The following is a 21,474-nucleotide window of genomic DNA, read 5'->3' on the forward strand; positions in this document are numbered from 1 at the left end:
GTTTACCACTTAAACAAGCGAGTTACTTAGCAAACTGTTTATTATAGTTCAGACATAACTGCCTAGCTTATCAATATGCTCTTCAAAACAAAATATGTGCAAATTCTCTATGCCACTGTTTCACCTATGTTCAAATATAAATGCACGCTGTTGTGGCGTATGACTATCCTATGTACTCACCTGCACAACAAAAATAAAGAATTATAAAAAAAAAATAAAGAAAGCATACTTGTATTTATAAGGGATTATTCACTAAGCAGTGAATTGTTTGGAATTGAAATGGAGTTTGAGGTCATTTTAAAGGTTAGTCCACAATAGCAGAAGTAAAAAAAAATTAAAAATCCCCAAGTCGGTTACGTTTTCAGTTCATGTATTTCGGCCTAAAATTTGAAATTCCCTTTAAAATGTCATCAATTCACAGTAAATGTATGTACAAAGCCATTAACCTGAGATTCACCCAGATAACACTGCCGTCGCCATCTTTCAATATTACATCCTCACTTGGCATTTGTCTTTCACACGATATTAAACTCGCTTTTTTTATGCTTTATATATTTTGTATGTGCAGCAGAGGAAGTACAGCTACCGTCACAACGGTTTGCAAGAAAAAGCAGAAAGTCTGGGAGAGGTGGCCTCCTTGCACTGGAGGTTATGCTATATATCCGTACATGGTGGGACATCACATTTGCTCTAGAACAGTGGTTCCCAACCCAGTCCTCAAGTAACCCCTACCAGTCCAGGATTTAAAATTACCCAGTTGTGTCTAAAGTGTTTTTTTTTTTCTAAAAACACCTTAGACACAACTATTTAATCTCTAAATCCTGGACTGGGTTGAGAACCATTGCTCTAGAAGTAAGGGGAATTCTTGTTCTATGTGACAGCATCCTTTGTTCTATATTCACAATCCATTCTATTTCTAAATTTTTAGTCAATTTTAATTCTGTATTTCCATGAATTTGTGAGCAGTCCTGATTAAAAAACACTTGTGGAGCGTTAATGCAGAAATGTTTTATTTAACACAACATACACAAATAAAAAATCATAACCAGTATTATAAGAATGATATACCAGGTAGTAAACATGAGGTTCTCTCTGACCGAACACAGCGAATACTATTCTTCAAATCAGTTAGCGTGATCCCTTGTGCCTTCGAAGAATGACTGACATCATTACAAATAGATAAATATCCCTAAAAAGGTTTAATAAAAAATTCACTACCAGCCCTCCCGCCTCACTAACCTGTACCTGGGAGGGCAATTGCATTGTTAGGGCCACTATTGCAGCAGACAGGGGAGAATTCACACTCCCCTTCAGGAAAGAGCTGGCGTACCAGGGGGATTAAAATCATTATTAAAATATTAGGACACCTCCAATTAAAACGAATGTGGAGTAAGAACTAAATAGCATCTAGACGACTTCCTAGCCCACACTACTAAGTTGTTTGACTCTAAGGTGCCCCCTTTTAAATCCTATCTCTTCCTTTCATTTCTCTGGAAAGGATGTTTGAGACGCAGAAGTAGAAAATCCCAAAAAGGTGGCAAATATTATTTAAAAACAAAGCTACCTCATTGTGCAGACTTATCCAAAAGTCATCATTCCCCTTTCAAAGACCTTGTTTTTCTTTTTCATATTCCATAAAATGTCATTTTAGGGATTAAAAGCCTTGAAGTTTCCTCTTCAGAGTTGAATATTTCAGGTACGTCCCAGGTCAGGCTGGAAAATGACAGACTGTGCCAAGGCATAGAGGCACAGATGCAGACAACAGCACCAGGGTCAAGGTGCGGGGACAGGAGGCATAACACAGAGCACTTCACAGGAGATGGGGGGTACAGCTCATGTAAGAGTGGGAAGGAACGTCTGTCATGTTACAAAGTACTGGGAGTAGAATGTAGGGCACATTGAGAGCATGACTGCTGTACATTTGCCCAGAAGCTCTTAGGTGAGCCATTTTTCAATGCACTCGTTGAACACCGTTTCATTAGAGTGCCACATGGTGTGCAAGACGCCGGGAACACAGTACATGGTAATAGCTCCTCGGAAATCCAGTGTTTGGAGTCCGAAGGTGTCCTCCTGGTAAACCTAGCGGACAGAAGAGAAAGGAGTAAGAATCCAGTCGATGTATAGTGGGAGGGAGTCACAGGGAGAGGGAGCAGATTGTGAGCCATTATTTTAGAATTTTACGAACCATTTGTGCTTTCATCTCCAGGATGGTCTCGTTCTCATCATAAAATCCAAAGTGACTGTTCAAAAGGGAAAAAGAGACATCGTATTAGAAGTTGGTGGATTCTCAATTTAAGAGATATTCTAAGCCACAAAACTACAGCTTAATTAGTTGTTCTGGTGAGTATAGTATGTCGTTGCAGGTATTTTCATGTAAACACTGCCTTTTCAGAAAAAAAGGCAGTGTTTACATTGCTGCCTAGGGACACCTCCAGTGGCAGTCACTCAAATGGCCACTGCAGGTGCTTCTTGGGTCAGTGTTGCACACTGTGCAGTACTAGCATTCCACTGAACTTTCCTCACAGAGATGCATTGGGCTAAATCGGCACTGGGGAACTCTCCTCCTGCCGACGTGAGCACCGAATGAGCATGCGCAGCAAGAGCCGCGCGCACATTCAAACTGCCCATAGAAAAGCATTACTCAATGCTTTCCTATGGACGTCCAGCGTGTTCTCCCTGTGATTTTCACAGTGAGAATCGCGGAAGCGCCTCTAGCGGCTGTCAGTGAGACTGCCACTAGAAGCTGGATTAACCCCTAGTGAAACATAGCAGTTTCTATGAAACTGCTATGTTTTCAGCTGCAGGGTTAACACTAGAGAGACCTGGCATTCAAACCACTTCGTTGAGCTGAAGTGGTCTGGGTGCCTATAGTGGTCCTTTTAAGGGAGAAACATATACAATTTTTGCTGCTATAAAATGTATATCTGCATGTTTGTATTAATAAGATATGAATGATCTCAGAGCTAGGTGTGGCCTGTTTATCAGATAAAAGGTTAAAAGGGAGGATCCACAGCTGTTGTAAAACCACTACGCCCATGATTCTTTGCTAGCCTCCAGGCTTTGGTAAGGGAGGTATTTACTTTGATGGCCCATCTATAGAAATAAGAGTCAGGTTTCTGGATTGTGTTCAGGGTGATCAATGATACTTTTATCTACAGTAATCTGCTCAATCTTTAGGCTATTGGCTGAAAATGACATAGAATTAAGACAACGTTCAGTGTGTGAACCCAGAATGCAGCGTTTACATTCTTGCCATCTACACAGTAAGATAATAGACCTCTTTTCAATTCTGCTTAATAAACTTTTCAAATAATCACAATCAGTTTGAAAAACTTTTTATAGGATTCACCTACATAAATTCCCATAGACTTCCGTCGATAAATAATTTGAAACGATTTTCTAACAGATTGATATCATTTGAAAAGCTTATCCGAAAGAATCGGATTTAGGCCGTAGTTTAAGTTATCATTTACAGGGTAATTCAGTGAACTCTAGGTTTGAGCAAAACTTGCAGATTTGCAAACATTCTCCAACTCTATAGTCATAGCTGGACTATTTTTACATCAATCTTGAAATTTAGATTTAATTTGCTGAAACTGATATTTTGATTTGATAGGTAGATCGATCTTTTCTATCAACCTGCCACCCAGGTCCATATGAAGATGTCAGGTCAATTAGTGGTGGTGTGTCACATTAACGCGGTCAATCAAGCATTCTGCTCCCGCACATCATGATGTTTAATGTTAGAAGGACATCTTTTCTATTTATAGATCTACGTTTAAAAAAAAACTCATCTTGTGGTGGATCTCAGTCGGTCCCTCCTTTCCTCTGCTTTACTCTCGGGCATCTCTCTTCCCTCTCACTCACCCCCCATCACCACCTCATATTTCAGCCATCATCAGAACATCAACACTCATTTACCCAAATCATCCGCCTGAACTCTGCGATACGATTCACCCTCCATTACCCCTCTTCACTTCCCAATCTATCTCCCCTCTTCTCTCTCTGCTTTTCCCATGGCCACGGTCAGTCCAATCTTTTATTTTTTTATCCTCCATGACTGTACACCCGCTGCAACCCGCTCGGCCTCATCCTCCTTGCCCACTTCTCTCCAGCCTCGGTACGTCCACTTCACATTGTTCTTGAGATAAAAAGTGACAGATCCTTCTCCCTCATACCTAGACTGCCAAGGGGTAATTACACCATCATCTGGGCCACCAATGAGGACAAGCTTGCGGAGGCGCAGAAAATTTTTCTTCCAGTCTAATGGAAAGAAGAATGGATAAAATGTGTGAGTAGCCACTCAGAGCAAAGGAGCAGGATGATGGCAAAATACAAATGTAATATCTTCTGTTAGGAGTTCACTCCTCCACCTTTGCAGAGAAAACGTGCGTGTGTAAATGCTCACCAACATTAAAAGCGGGTATACATAATATATTTTATTTTAATGTGCAAGAGAAAGGACAGAATATTGCTGTGAGATATTTTACCTGTAGCATTGGGATCCAACCGCTCAGAGTTTAATGGTGCGAGGTAGTCACTGGTGTTTACATACAGGTCGTGATGATGAGGGTCTGTGCAACGAAGGGACAAGTGTCAAAGCATTCTACACAAAATGTACCAGTGTACCCAGCTGGTATACACACAGCACCCCCTGCCTCCTGGCACCCATTGCCCACCCTGACCCAATCTAGCAAACCCCGTCACTCACCGTTCCAGAAGTTACAGATTGAGTAGGTCTGTCCGTAATGTGTGTAACACAACCGAAACAGATTGGATTTCACGTAAAGAGGGAACAGGTAACGCAGGTAATCTGTGTCTGAGGCAGAACATTTAAAGAATCTTAATCAGTGGATATGTGACCAGACACACATAGTACAATTAAAGGAAAAGTGGACTCAAAAGGGTTAGAATAAACTAAAAAAAATGAAAATAGAAAATAGTATTGCCATAAAATGTTATTGCATTTAAAATAGTATTATTATTAGAGAATAGTAACAATATGTAAAAACATTTTAATAGCTATTAGTAATCATTATTATGACATATATAAAAAATCATATTATAGCCATTTACAAAATATAAATCACTCAATCAATGAAAATAAAATACAGTTTTTAAATACATACATTATAATAACAACAAGCGACAATTCCCTTCTTTTGCCTGCCATTATTTATTCCATCGGCATTAAACTCTCTATTGGCATGTAAAGAGTTAAAAGGCTCTGCCAGCCACTTGGTTACTAAACTATTTTGGTGTCCGAGGCTCATGGAACAGAATTGCCCCTCCTAAAATCACACGGCTTTCATGTGACCTTTCTGCTAAAAATTCCTGTTCATTTATTTTGGGCAACCCCTGTCATGCCCCATCGATAACAGCTTGCAGGAGACACATAGTCACAACCATCTTGTGATCTCTCTCGTCTCCTTAGTAATAGTAAGGAATCTACAGAGACCAGGAAGTGGGTCAAACGGCTCAGCCAATCCTGGTCCTTCTCTTATTTTCAATGTGAGCACTGTGTACATTTCATGAGACCTTGATTGAGGGACATGTAGTTTACCTGTCAGATTTACACTGAAAGCTGTGATCCTGTGGCTGTAAATAGTTACATTCATTTAAAATAAAAACATTTAAATATTAAGCGACTTACATAAATTAACAGAATTGGGCTATTCCAACCAGAGAACAGGACCATGTGGTTTACCAGTTAGGTGACCTTCATTCTTCACAGCGGGATGGGGAATGAGCAAAAGCAAATTCATGGTCTGGGGCCTTGTCCAAATGCTGGACCATAGGTGGCCACCTAAGGTTGCTTTATAGTTACTCCTGCTCTGACTCCCACTAGCCTGCATGCTTAGCTTGATTCAGGTTTTCATGAGAGAAGCTACATATTGGTGTGTCTGTTACAACATTATGGAGTAAGCAGTATGTAACCACAAAATATCTGCAAGTACAGAGCTAATTCATGCATGGCAGATGTGGGGTACGCTAAGAAGCAAGTGGTATTTGCATGATGAATGCAAATTTGGAGTCTCAAGTAACACCAGTTACTAGTCAGTTTATTTTATACACACACACACATCAGCTCAACAGATGATGATCCATCAGAACACAAGTGACGTAAAGTGCCCCCACGTTATATAACCCCTAACTAGCTGGTACTGCTAGATACTAGAATAGAACTATTATCTCACCAGATAAGCCCTAACTAGCCAGTGTACAGCATGGTGCTCTCATCAGATTACCCCTAACTAGCCGCTGAGGGTACTGCTATTGTACAGCACAGTGCTCTCATCAGATAACCCCTAACTAGCCAGTGATGGTACTCCTGCTGTACAGCATGGTGTTCTTATCAGATTACTCCTAACTAGCCGCTGATGGTACTCCTGCTGTACAGCATGGTGTTCTTATCAGATAACCCCTAACTAGTCGGTAAAGGTACTCCTATTGTATAGCACAGTTCTCTCATTAGATAACCCCTAACTAGTCTGTGATGGTACTCCTATTGTACAGCACGGTGCTCTCATCAGATAACCCCTAACTAGCCGGTGATGGTACTCCTATTGTACAGCACGGTGCTCTCATTAGATAAGCCCTAACTAGTCAGTGATGGTACTCCTGCTGTACAGTACAGTGCAGTCATCAGATAACCCCTAACTAGCCAGTGATGGTACTCCTGCTGTACAGCACAGTACTCTCATCAGATAACCCCTAACTAGCCGGTGATGGTACTACTGTTGTACAGCACGGTGCTCTCATTAGATAAGCCCTAACTAGTCGGTGATGGCACTCCTGCTGTACAGTACAGTGCGGTCATCAGATAACCCCTAACTAGACGGTGATGGTACTCCTATTGTACAGCACGGTGCTCTCATCAGATAACCTCTAACTAGCCGGTTATGGTACTCCTGCTGTACAGTACAGTGTTCTCATTAGATAAGCCCTAACTAGTCGGTGATGGTACTACTGTTGTACAGCACAGTGCTCTCATTAGATAAGCCCTAACTAGTCGGTGATGGTACTCCTGCTGTACAGTACAGTGCTCTCATCAGATAACCCCTAACTAGGCAGTGATGGTACTCGTATTGTACAGCACGGTGCTCTTATTAGATAACCCCTAATTAGCCGGTGATGGTACTCCTATTGTACAGCACGGTGCTTTCATTAGATAACCCCTAACTAGCCAGTGATGGTACTCCTATTGTATAGCACAGTGCTCTCACCAGATAACCCCTAACTAGCCGGTGATGGTACTCCTGCTGTAAAGCACAGTGCGGTCATCAGATAACCCCTAACTAGCCGGTGATGGTACTCCTGCTGTACAGCACAGTGCTCTCATTAGATAACCCCTAACTAGCCAGTGATGGTACTCCTGCTGTACAGCACAGTGCTCTCATCAGATAACCCCTAACTAGCCAGTGATGGTACTCCTGCTGTACAGCACAGTGCGGTCATCAGATAACCCCTAACTAGTCGGTGATGGTACTCCTATTGTACAGCACAGTGCTCTCATTAGATAACCCCTAAGTAGCCAGTGATGGTACTCCTGCTGTACAGCACAGTGCTCTCATCAGATAACCCCTAACTAGCCAGTGATGGTACTCCTATTGTACAGCACAGTGCTCTCATTAGATAACCCCTAACTAGCCAGTGATGGTACTCCTGCTGTACAGCACAGTGCGATCATCAGATAACCCCTAACTAGTCGGTGATGGTACTCCTATTGTACAGCACAGTGCGGTCATCAGATAACCCCTAACTAGTCGGTGATGGTACTCCTATTGTACAGCACAGTGCTCTCATTAGATAACCCCTAAGTAGCCAGTGATGGTACTCCTGCTGTACAGCACAGTGCTCTCATCAGATAACCCCTAACTAGCCAGTGATGGTACTCCTGTTGTACAGCACAGTGCTCTCATTAGATAACCCCTAACTAGCCAGTGATGGTACTCCTGCTGTACAGCACAGTGCGGTCATCAGATAACCCCTAACTAGCCGGTGATGGTACTCCTATTGTACAGCACAGTGCGGTCATCAGATAACCCTTAACTAGTCGGTGATGGTACTGCTATTGTACAGCACAGTGCTCTCATTAGATAACCCCCAACTAGCCGGTGATGGTACTCCTACTACATGATACCAATGGCAGGTTTTCCTTGTAAGAGGAAGGATTATTTCCAGCTTTTCCCCTCTTAGCTAAGCACCCAGGATCTGGTCAGGTCACATTTCACACTGTGATTCGCATTGTGGGGGTTATTGTTCTACAACTTAACATCTGCCTTTTCCTGCCCTGCTTTTTGACAAACACACACACACAGTTACATAATTATTTCCTTGTGACACAACGATAGTTATTGAAAGCGTTTGAGATAAGACATGTATAGCTCGTGACACAAGAAATCAGATTATTAGAACCCCTAAATGCAGATGTGTATCAATATAAACAACGTGTCAAGGTATAAAAAAAATATATATATATTATAATTATATCATCAACAGAACATACAAAAATACTAAAACCCAGAGAACAATTTAAAAACACATAGAACAAAGCATTCCACAAAACACAGCAGACCAAATCTGAATTAGTGATACACCATAAACGTATAGTGAGTGTTGATATTCACAGAAAAAAGTGACCCAGTGATTAATAATACACCAAATAGTGAAAAATAATAAAATAAATACTAAAATTGGAACACAATCCTCCAAGTTGTGGAATTTACCCTTCAACAAAGATACATTAACTGCAAAAATAGAAATATCAGATCAATACGTATATGTGCTGCGTCAGCAAGAGGCTTTAACGCTTCATATCCCTGTGCTGATTAATAACTATTGCTTACCATGGACAGTCCATATGTGTTCAATACAAACAGTCATAATGCTATAAGCCAAACTAAGAAAGGCCCTCCAATCATTAATAATTCAACAGAAGTGGGTCCAAAAAAACCCATACAAAAACACTTTCATATCCTGCTCAAATATGCCATCCTAGGACTGGTAAGAGTTGTCCTTTCTCCTTTATAAACCAGGATTTCTGGAAAATACATTAAACTAAACAATAACACAATTATGTAATTTACTAAATTTGAATAGTAGAGATTTGACTAGGGAATCGCAAACGAACAATCATCTGTTTCCTGGTAAAATTTGCCATTTGAGACTACAATTCTGAGTTGAGTGCGTAACTTCAACAGGGTGTACGTAAAGGCATGTTAATATCATGAATTCTCCATCTGACATTCCATAAAGCCTGGCACGTGGCTGCTCAATTAGCCAACACGACGTCAAGATAAAATAATTGAATATATGCTGAGTAATCGGACGTTCACAAGTAATAGTCACCTTCTGTGATCTCTATTCAATAGTTATGAGTCACAGACATGTAAACACGCAACCGGTATTGTTTATTATTGTGAAATAAATGTACCGGTAATCCCTTTAAGTACAGTGACATTGTGTGCTCTCAAATAAGCGCCGTCTGGTTTTGTTGCATCCAATCAGTCCCTCATCATTTTCCTACTTTCTATATAGATTGTGCTATAGGAGATGGTTATGGTGATTATCCGTTCCCTGTCTCTCCGAAAGCCCTGATATTGTTAGTGTGTAAGGAGGGACAGCAGCACTCAGCTTATTAAATCACAGCCGATCGTTCTGCTGTGCGGATCAATATTTTGTTTGGATGATGTTACCGCTATTAGACCAACATAGGAAAAGAATACTCTTTATGTACAGGTCAGAGCATGCAGTGTGCAGTGACAATCTTACAGCACTGGGCGTGTGCCAGGAATAGGCTGGCATTTTATAATACACAGTATTAGCATCACATTATAAAAAGGGCTGGGAACAGAAAGTTACCATTTAACCCTGTGCTATGGATTTCATAAAACTGATTCACCATTAGATGTCCTGTATCAAAATAGTGGGGAGATCATAGAAGCCCAATAAATGGGGTTTAAATAGTGCTTTAGCTACAAGGGAAGAGGAAGCTACTGTATATCTGATTATATAAGATTAGCAATTTCCTATTTAGACACCAATTTATCTTTGTCATTTGGCAATGTCCATCCCTACTAAGAAAATGTTAATTAACGCAGGGACACGGACCTCCATAACCACAGGTTAGAGTTTGGAAGGGTCTCAATGAACCTGACTGGTGACAGCCATTCCCAGCCACCGCCAAGCTGTGACAATTCTTATCCAGTCGAGTTTTAGGAGTTAGAAGCTCTGTGATTGGAGGATAATGGGCAGCTTATAATTAATAACTAATATTGGGGGCTCTGACTGTGGCTCAGTTTTATTAATGGCACACTTTGCATCTTCCTTGGCAATTGTGAACTGAACATGACATTTACAAATGGTGTGGATGACAAATTAAAATTCCCTTAGGATAATGTATATGGAAGTACATACCTATCAGAGTCACCAGCAAGTCTATAGGTTACAAATATACTTCCCTGCTTCCACTCCAACAAATTTAGACTCAAATACGGTGTGCAGCTGCCCCAAATAATGTGATCAGTATCCCGCAAGTAAGCCTCACAGTTAGTTAGCAAAAGCAGTAATGTTCAGGAAGGTCACACTAACAAAACCAACAACATTGTTTCTCCTTTACACTTTTTCTAGAAATGTTGCTAGCACTATGAGGGAATCTGCTAGCCGTTAAAGGAAGGCCAAGCCATGGAAGGTAGGCCGGTCATTTCAGAGGTAATGGCTCATTCTGAGGGCAAACTACAATCTAACCACGCACTATCTGTGTAACCATTTATGCAAGTGCTATCACAGCATGCCATTTGAGGCGATTGATTGAGCTTTCCTGATTCCTGAATGGGGAACAATGGGAAAAAGATGGCCGCAAGCATTGGGTGTGATAATTATCTGGACGAGCAATTGGCGGTCTGTTTATCTCAGTAAACGTTCAATATAGAAATGTCCTGGGGTGAAGTATGGTTACTTTAAGGGATCATCCCACATCGTCTCCTGATCCCGGCTTGGGATAAATAATGCTGACTCTGCAATGTCACAACTAACAGCAACCGACTGAAATATCCCCCATGAAAGCAGCCACATGTGATGAGAGGTTTGTTCGCTAAGCAGTAAATGGCAATAAGCCAGGAGAAGAAATGATATTGTTATAAAATCTCTAATAATGTTTCAAAAATAACTCAATTTTACTGTTCTGTTGTCAATTCATATTTTTTATAAATAAGCACCTAAGGGTTTGTAACTATCACATGACAACTGGAATCTACTCTGACATACTACAGGAGTCCACATGTGACTATACAGTAAACAGTTCTAACACACAGCGTTCCTCCCATTACAGTCACATTGTGAGTATGTTATGAAACGCTGAATAACAGCTCCTGCAGCTCAACGATCAATCACAGCAGGGGGACTGGGAGGGATGTGATACTACGCAAATAACTCCTGGGACTCCATGTATCCTAAACACCTCTCTTTAATAACCCTAAATATAACACCTTCCAAAAGCTGAATAAACACTTTCCTCAGTGCCACATTTAAACACTCAAAGCCTAAACCTGAAAAAACTCAATACCTTAATCCCAGCTAGAACTCCCCGTGTACCCCAATCCTAAATGTAACCCAACTCCAACTCTAAACGACCACTGAACCCCAATCCTAAATGTAACCCAACTCCAACTCTAAACAACCACTGAACCCCAATCCTAAATGTAACCCAACTCCAACTCTAAACAACCACTGAACCCTAATACTAAATGTAACCCAACTCCAACTCTGAATTAAATGATCCTATAAGCAACCACTGAACCCCAATACTAAATGTAACTAAACTCCAACTCTAAACAACCACTGAACCCCAATACTAAATGTAACCCAACTCCAACTCTAAACGACCACTGAACCCCAATCCTAAATGTAACCCAACTCCAACTCTAAACAACCACTGAACCCCAATACTAAATGTAACCCAACTCCAACTCTGAATTAAATGACCCTATAAGCAACCACTGAACCCCAATACTAAATGTAACCCAACTCCAACTCTAAACAACCACTGAACCCCAATACTAAATGTAACCCAACTCCAACTCTAAACAACCACTGAACCCCAATACTAAATGTAACCAAACTCCAACTCTAAACGACCACTGAACCCCAATACTAAATGTAACCCAACTCCAACTCTAAATAATACTAAACACTCACTGAGCCCCAATACTAAATGTAACCCAACTCCACCCTAAATAATACTATAAACACCCACTTAACCCCAATTCTAAATGTAACCCAACTCTATACATAAAACCCAATAACCCTAAACACCCATTAATTTAAAATAAATAATCTAACACCACAATTGTAACCCCCATCAAGCGTTTAGTCCTCTTGACTCTAAGCACTCTATGTAATCTAACTCGGACGTTAACCCCCTCTCAAACCTTAACTCCCATTCTTCCCGAGAGACAGGGCTCTGATAATTGTTACTGCCAGCTGCTATACAGGTAATTAGAACACATTGTGTCCCGACCTATGTACTAAGAAGGGGAGTGAATGCTGAGAGACTGATATTTTGGGAGACCAAACCGAACGGCTTCTCTCTGATAGACAAACTGCGCAGCGAGTGATTTAACGATAATGAATGACTGTTCATGATTCCTGTATGGGGAACAAATTAAAAAAGTTACCAACCAAATATTGGAATGCTGAAAATTATGCCGAAAAGAAATGGACGTCTGTTTCCATTTGTCTTAGCTGCCACTTTCATCCCAGGAAACAGTCAATATATAAATGTACCGGGGTGAAGCAAATCATGGTTACTTTTAGGTGACAAATCCTCATTAAATAAAAACTAAAGTGGTGTGTTAACAAATATCCAGAGCCAAGTGGACCAAACACACTACAGATAACTATTTAGACAGCTGTTAAAATGCACACAATCTCTCAGGGATGTGACCCTGGGGGTTTATCACTCCAAATCCTCCCCTGATCCTGGCTTTGGTAAAATAATGCTGACTCTGCATTGTGACAACTAACAGCAACGGACTGAAATTCCACAAATTCAATGCAAATATCTCCCATGGAAGCGGTCACAAGTGATAAGAAGTTATCACCATTCACCAAACAGTGATGAATGGTGGTAAGCCAGGGAAAGGCATTTAGTTGGAATTTGGGATAAAATCTCATATAAAATTAGCTGAATTTTTGCAGTTCAGTTGTTCATATTTTTGTAAACAAGCACCTTAGAGCTTGGTAATATGACCCATGACCGGATAATCTTATCATCAGTGGTTCACATGTTACTATATGGTAAACATAGCACCTCTGTGTTCTTAAACACACCGTTCCTTCCAGCGGTACATCCTGTCCAAAATAGTTGGAGTGAAACGAAAACAACCACAAAAATTTGGCTAATTTGACCTTTAACGAAAATTCAGATTTCAATTCACAATTCCACAAAACATTTTTACATTTCTATCTACTTATATTAATTTAAAATCAATGATACACACGTTTCATTCATTGAAAAAAAAATAGAATATATATTTTAAAATTTGTAAAAAACAAAAAACAAAGAACAAAAATATTTTCTTAGTCAAGACTAGTGTCATTATCGGTTCCTTGGTGTCCCAGCTATTCGCACATTCAGGGGAACAGGGAGGCTTGCTATCACCCTTCCATTGTGCGATCAGTACCCCGAATTAGCTTTCGTAAATAATGCTAACACATTCAACCATCCCCAGCACACGTAGGGAGCAGGCCCTCACTCTAATGTTCCAGTTATAGATAGTCTGTAAGATGACTAGAAATCAGAAAGCAGTCATCTCTCGGATAGGATGGACATTATAAAACACACCCAGGCATTACAAGTAAAAATAAATTAAAAATCTTCAAATGTCTATTTAAGATGTTCATTCAATAACATCCCACTATAGAAAACATATTACAAGTCCTGGAGGTAACAAAAAGCCCTATTTATGCATAAATCCTTAAAGGGACACTGTAGGCAGCCAGACCACTTTAGCTCATTGAAGTGGTCTGGGTGCAAACTCCCATCACTCTTTACCCTGCAGTGGTAATTATTGCAGTTTTTATAAACTGCAATAATTACCACTGAGGGTTAACTCCACCTCTAATGGCCGTCTACCAGCCACTAGAGGGACTTCCGGAACTGAAACTGACACTGAACGTCCTCACGCTCTGCATGAGGACCTCCAGCGTCCGATTTTCTTCATAGGAAATCATTAAATAATGCTTTCCTATGGGGAGATGCTAATGCGAGCGCAGCCATTGCAGTACATGCGCATTAGGTATCCCCTGCTGGCGGACATCGGTGAGGGAGGAGCGTGGGTGGAGCTGTGCCAGTGCTGAGGGGCAGCGGCGCTGGACCCAGGTAAGTGACTGAAGGGGTTATTACCCCTTCTGCATCACATGGGGTTTGGGGTGGGGGTAGGTGGCCTTGCCAGAGGGGGAAGCTATAATGCCAGGAAAACTAGTTTGTTTTCCTGGCATTATAATTTCCCTTTAAAGGAAGGCTTTAGGCACTCAAACCACTTAATCTCAATGAAGTGATCTGGGTGCTGTAGAAGTCCTGTCGTTTTGGTCCCGCAATGTGAAATAGTGCTGTTTTGTAGATACGTCAATGTTTAAATTGCAAGGAGAAACATCTTCCTGACAGCCACTAGAAGAAGCTTCCATTGCGACGGCCAAGTCAGGCTCTGTTATGTAATGTTCGACTTCCTCAAGCATTGCAACAGGATGTCGAACGTCTGTAAATACGTATCACAGGTGAACATTGGATTCATGCTTTCCTTTGAAAAGAAGTGGATTGGACAAGTGCGACACAACATTTGACTCATGTCCACAATGTTTCAGGGTGCGTCATATCCATTTTTCGAAATACAAGGGTGTTGACATAGGTCATGGTGAAAGCTGGAGACTTATATTGCCTCCCCCCCCATACCCCCCCCTGCCCCGAAAAAAAAAAAATATATATATATATTCTCATTAAATTGCTAATCAAATAATTCTACTGGCTGCCATTTATGGGGCCCAAAGAATTCCCCCAACGTGAAACAATAGAATAGTTTCTTGTTTGTCTATATTAATAGAAAGCTAAAACGGAATCTGAACGCTAGGCGTACAATAAATATTACATATAATTACCTCCATACTGCCCTAGCTGCGGGGAGGACAGAGATATAAAAGTGTCCACATTATGATCAGGCATGGTCTGCAGTAGGCCACGGCAAATCAATCCACCTATGGAAAGAAAACCACGTGTGAGAGATTGATAGATCAGGAGATTTGAGCCACGGGGAAAGAAGAACATTTGGGGTGAAGGAGACAGAGATGGTTCTGGATGAGAAATCTACGCTCCATCCTGGATGTAAAATGGAGAAACGCTGTAAGACAGTAAGACAGGGAAACGTGCGACAAGTGACAGGTAAGGGCAGAAACACTGACAGCATAATACTGAGTGCATGTCACCGTATAATTACAGGTGTGTTCCCACGTGTTACAGGTATTCCTGTGTCATGTGATGTGACTCCAGGGTTAGGAATGGGAATGAGCTATTACAAAAGGTGACATACACAACGGTGAGTGAGAAATAAACAGAAATGTGAGCGGAAGAAAGGGATGAAAACTGTCACAGACACAGAGAGACTGCAGGAGAGACACCCTGTATAGACATTAGAAAGGAATGTACGAGTCAAGCAAGACAGACACTTGATGGGAACTGGTGGGAAGGAGTGAGATGGAGACAGAGGAGGGAAGAGGCAACACATAACGAATCAAGAGAGGCAGAGACACAAGAGAAAAGAATGATTAAATACAAAACAAAGCCCATATCATATTGTTTGTGTTAATGTAAGTAACAATAATGTAAATAATCTACTACAATGAACACAAGCAGGATCTGTCTGAGTTGGTACCTACCCTGTGAATAGCAGAGAAGGTGCACCCCATCGCTGCCTGCGTTCTGCATGATGGGATAGATTACTTTGCGAAACCCCTCCACCTGCTTCCAGAGAGGTTCCAAACTCTGTCTGTGGTCAAACAGGTCCACGACGGTGACATTTGTTCCAGGGTGAGACTGGTTAGAAAAGGCAGAGAGTGAAAACAATGGCAGGCCCCTCAAAGCCATCCCCAACCACATACCTATACAGGCAGCGGTAGCCTCACTCAGTCCAGTACAACCACCATCGCACATGGGATCACATACACAGACACCAAACCACCACAAGTCAAGCACAGACAGAAACAAGTCTGGTCTCAGAGTTCCCTTTTTTCCTAACACTTCCTCCTGATTCCCTCCTCACTGCTTCTGCATCAGGATCCTGTTTCATTCTGACTTTACATTTCCCTTTGCGGCAAACAAGACTAATTCATTGGACTTCAATGTCTCTAAACCTTTCCAATCCAACATTCACCCTTTCCATATATTACCAGCAGCCTCATACTTACCAGTCAATATGTTCTATAACTATCCCACAGGAAACGTGGAAACGTCAGCCACGCTACTGACAACAGTCACTGCATACAGCCAGCATTAGCGTGTTCTACCCACAAGTACATTCTGCCCTTAGTATACCACAACCACTATCTGTATGCTTGTAGTTAAGATGGTCAGTCCCCTCACTGCACACAAGGGGTAAAGTGGCGTGGCTGTTTTTAGACCCAAATTCCTTCGTATTTTCTGTTTGTGCCAATATATATTCCCATTGTTCCAGTTTGCTCCCCTTCTAACAGTTTCGTCCTGTGCCTTTTTTTGTTGTTTTTATAGTGGCATCGTCAATGTGCAAAAAAGACGTGCATGAACGTGCCTTTTTAACCACTGTCAGAATGCCCAGTTTTCGGAAACAGATAACCAGATTTCACAGTTTTCCTTTCTGTTTGAAGAAATCTATTCCGATTATAAAAATATTATTCTTTTCCGATTATTATCACTCATTTGTCTAACTTTGTCAATGTCATCAATGGTAAAATATCAGGAAAGAAAGGAGCCGATAAGTGTAAATAGCTATAAAAAGTGTCAGAAAGACGGATTACATGGCGCCTTACAGACAAAGAAGAAACCATTTGGCAACGTATAAAGGCTGTAAGACTTGTATATATATAAGAAAATAGCACATAAAACAGGTGCAAATGTGAAATAAAATCACCCTCGATGTCTTCGTGGCTATTATTTCGCTGGCTAGCCAACTTCATTTCACAAACAGTATGATCCTCTCTGAGATAGCCAAACTCACCCCATAACCCTGCTACACCCCACAACCTGTATTCACTTCTCACACACAGACCTCAGTGACCCTGCTAGATGCCATAGCCACAACCAGTATACAACCGCAAATCGCAATTATTTAAAGCACCAACATATTCAGCAGCGCTGTACAATTGGTAAAACAAAGCAAACAATTAAAATAAAACCAGTACATTTAATATAAGGGAAGAGTAAGTGAAGAGGGCAGTAAGAATTTATTCCGCATCTTCAGTTACGCAGCCACCATCAGAATTCCCCTTACTCACAGGCAGTCATTCCTGCATTACTCAGTGCGTACCACAACCACTATTCCCTTTAATATCTCACACAGACCTCAGAGACCCAATTCACAGATAGTAAGAATCAATCCCACGAATTCAATAGGCAGACACAATTATTATTACCCTGATCAGTCAATGCCATATTCCTCTGGTACGTACCATAGCCACTGTCAGCAGCCCTATTATTTTATTTATTTTTTAACATAGATAACCACACTCACCTACCTTATCCATTGCACACCACGGCCACCATTAATATTTATTCCTCTCTCACAGTATTTCAGTGATTCTGATCATTTTAAATCCACAGTAAGCGTTAAGATCTCCAGCACCCAGACTGCGCCGGCGGTCTCTTACCTTGTTGATATACTCCATCAGGATCTTGAAGTTGGCAGAACTGTCAAACAGTCCATGAACTATAATAATTGGCTTGTAACCGGCGGTAGGGTCCGCCAGCCACAGGAGAAGGGGAATCAGGATAATGTGCAGTGCCATATTGAACAAAACCTGCAGGAGGAATAGATACAAACAGAGCTGTTACTGGGACTGGAAGTGATAAGAGGATGTCAGACTTCAGTATGACAGGGACGCGTGACACCTCCCTCAAATATTAAACTGGTGACAAGACCAATTGAATGAAACATTGTGTGTGACTGTATAACTGGCCTCTTCACCCTGACCTGCCCTCTCATTACATTCCTTCATCTCCAAAACCCATCGACCATCTAGCGTCCCCTGCACCCCTACCCCTCTCCCTCTATTATCACAGTATCCAAACATTCTTTGCTTCTCCTGACTCTCTATCTAGCTAGACTAGAGGCTTCTTTCCATAACCCTATACTAACCCTTTATATAGCATCACTCAATTAACCCAATAATGTCCTGTATATAACCCGACTCATGCAAACATCACTAGATTGGAGTTTATTATCTCCTTATCCCCTCTGCAATATTACTCCATTGACCCATTCTCAGCCTGACAATCATGCAGCATTAACCCATTGCTAACCTGACAGTCCTGCAGCATTAACCCATTCCTAACCTGACAGTCCTATAGCTGTTCTCCATTAACCCATTCCTAACCTGACAGTCCTGCAGCATTAACCCATTCCTAACCTGACAGTTCTGCAGCAACACTCCATTACCCATTCCTAACCTGACAGTCCTGCAGTAGCACTCCATTTACCCATTCCTAACCTGACAGTCCTGCAGCAACACTGCATTAACCCATTCCTAACCCGACAGTCCTGCAGCAACACTGCATTAACCCATTCCTAACCTGACAGTCCTGCAACAACACTGCATTAACCCATTCCTAACCTGACAGTCCTGCAACAACACTGCATTAACCCATTCCTAACCTGACAGTCCTGCAGCAACACTGCATTAACCCATTCCTAGCCTGACAGTCCTGCAACCCATTCCTAACCTGACAGTCCTGCAAACACACTGCATTAACCCATTCCTAACCTGACAGCCATGCAGCAACACTGCATTAACCCATTCCTAACCTGACAGTCCTGCAGCAACACTGCATTAACCCATTCCTAGCCTGACAGTCCTGCAACAACACTGCATTAACCCATTCCTAACCTGACAGTCCTGCAAAAACACTGCATTAACCCATTCCTAACCTGACAGTCATGCAGCAACACTGCATTAACCCATTCCTAACCTGACAGTCCTGCAGCAACACTGCATTAACCCATTCCTAACCGGAATGAGCTTCCCATACGATTCTGTACATTATTACCATCACTTATTTTAGAGGGAGAGGGCCCAGAGTAATGTGCAATGTGGAAGTAACGAGGAATGTGGGAAAGACAAGGGAATAGTGAAAAAAGGAGGTTAAAATAAATCGAGAAATGGAAGGGGAAAATAATGGGATAAAAAGAAATCTATTCTAATTAGAAATATAAAGAGAATGAATCGTAATAAAAGACAATAAAGTGAATAGAACAAAACGTGACACTGACTAATGATGAAATAGTCAGTCTGGTCAATAAAGAGACATCTCACCTTCTGCTGTCCCATCGTACTCTTCAGACACTGGCTGTCTCTTGGGTTATCAGTTCAGTGAGCGTCTCTCTGCATTAGCAGTTTCATTTTGTGTTTCCAGGGAGCAGTGTCCTTCTCCTGTTATCTATGGCCCCATTGCTGCCCTTATCTATAGTGTTATCTCTCTGTGTGTTAGCCCTCACAGCCCTCTTAATCTGTGTGCACAGCTTCTTCTAGCAGTTATCCTTCTATTGTCTCAGGGTGGTTAGCTCTAATCTCCTCTGCTGTCTGATCTCACACTTAAATCATCAGTCTCTCTCCTGTGCTGTCTGATCTCTGAGTTTATTCTATGTGTCTTTTCTGCTGTAATTGAGGTCTCTCCTGTGTTGATTTTCTGGTTTTGCTGTCTCTCTCCTGTGTTGATTTTCTGGTTCTGCTGTCTCTCTCCTGTGTTGATTTTCTGGTTCTGCTGTCTCTCTCCTGTGTTGATTTTCTGGTTTTGCTGTCTCTCTCCTGTGTTGATGTTCTGATCCTGCTGTCTCTCTCCTGTTTTGATTTTCTGGTTCTGCTGTCTCTCTCCTGTGTTGATATTCTGATTCTGCTGTCTCTCTCCTTTGCTGTCTTTTTCCTGAATCTGCAGTCTCAGTCCCTCCCTATGGGCTGTGCTGCCATATAATCTCCCTAGTTTCCTTTACAATACATTCTCCTCCCACCCTCCATGTGCTATTGTTTCCTGTAATATCTCTGCCTTTATTTAGAGCTTCCCTGAGCTGTCTCTGAACCCTCCCTAGCTCTTGCCCTGAGCTGTCTCCCTGTAGCTGTGCTGTCTCTCGATCTTCCCAGGCCGTCTCTGGACTCCCACCAGCTGTTTCCCTGAGCTGTCTCTTTCACTCCTCTTGTCTCTTGTTTACACATCTGCTTTTGCCCAATATTTGTCACGCCCCTTCCTGCACACGTCACTTCTTTGGCGACCATTTAGCTTCCATAGCAACAGCAGTGGGCCTTGTTTACTTAAATAATACCTACCAAGTGCCCCCATTTAGGAGGGGCAGTCCCTATATGAGACCTAAATCCGTCTGCCCCTCCTTTCTAGGAGCTTCATATTGTTGGTGTGTCTGAGTGTATAACAGAGCTCCACAGCAATAATACTCCCAGTAATGTGCCTGAGTGTATAACAGATCTCCACAGCAATAATACTCCCAGTAATGTGTCTGAGTGTATAACAGAGCTCCACAGCAATAATACTCCCAGTAATGTGTCTGAGTGGATAACAGAGCTCCACAGCAATAATACTCCCAGCAATGTGTCTGAGTGTATAACAGATCTCCACAGCAATAATACTCCCAGTAATGTGTCTGAGTGTATAACAGAGCCCCACAGCAATAATACTCCCAGTAATGTGTCTGAGTGTATAACAGATCTCCACAGCAATAATACTCCCAGTAATGTGTCTGAGTGTATAACAGAGCTCCACAGCAATAACACTCCCAGTAATGTGTCTGAGTGTATAACAGAGCTCCACGGCAATAATACTCCCAGTAATGTGTCTGAGTGTATAACAGAGCTCCACAGCAATAATACTCCCAGTAATGTGTCTGAGTGTATAACAGAGCTCCACGGCAATAATACTCCCAGTAATGTGACTGAGTGTATAACAGAGCTCCACAGCAATAATATTCCCAGTAATGTGCCTGAGTGTATAACAGAGCTCCACAGCAATAATACTCCCAGTAATGTGTCTGAGTGTATAACAGAGCTCCACGGCAATAATACTCCCAGTAATGTGTCTGAGTGTATAACAGAGCTCCACAGCAATAATACTCCCAGTAATGTGTCTGAGTGTATAACAGAGCTCCACGGCAATAATACTCCCAGTAATGTGACTGAGTGTATAACAGAGCTCCACAGCAATAATATTCCCAGTAATGTGCCTGAGTGTAT

General features: G+C 41.7%; 1 protein-coding gene across 1 annotated transcript; it reads right to left on the reverse strand.

The window, feature by feature from the left end:
• Nucleotides 1-993: 993 nt before the first annotated feature.
• PPT2 (palmitoyl-protein thioesterase 2) lies at nucleotides 994-20,457 on the reverse strand. Its single transcript, XM_063431484.1, has 9 exons — nucleotides 19,555-20,457; nucleotides 17,893-18,042; nucleotides 15,931-16,087; nucleotides 15,157-15,252; nucleotides 4,712-4,819; nucleotides 4,491-4,574; nucleotides 4,179-4,263; nucleotides 2,186-2,240; nucleotides 994-2,079 (listed from the first exon to the last, which is right to left on the reverse strand). The coding sequence occupies exons 1-9, from the start codon at nucleotides 19,567-19,569 to the stop codon at nucleotides 1,936-1,938; spliced, it is 894 nt and encodes a 297-aa protein (XP_063287554.1). The 5' UTR covers nucleotides 19,570-20,457; the 3' UTR covers nucleotides 994-1,935.
• Between the last annotated feature and the right edge of the window lie 1,017 nt (nucleotides 20,458-21,474).

This window comes from Pelobates fuscus, chromosome 9 (assembly GCF_036172605.1).
Source record: "Pelobates fuscus isolate aPelFus1 chromosome 9, aPelFus1.pri, whole genome shotgun sequence".
NCBI lineage: Eukaryota > Metazoa > Chordata > Amphibia > Anura > Pelobatidae > Pelobates > Pelobates fuscus.

Coding starts and splice junctions, on each gene's coding strand:
- PPT2 (XM_063431484.1), bottom strand. Junction 16,088..17,892: donor TGATGGAGTATATCAACAAG/GTAAGAGACCGC, acceptor TTTTCTAACCAG/TCTCACCCTGGAACAAATGT. Junction 4,575..4,711: donor AATCTGTAACTTCTGGAACG/GTGAGTGACGGG, acceptor TTCGTTGCACAG/ACCCTCATCATCACGACCTG.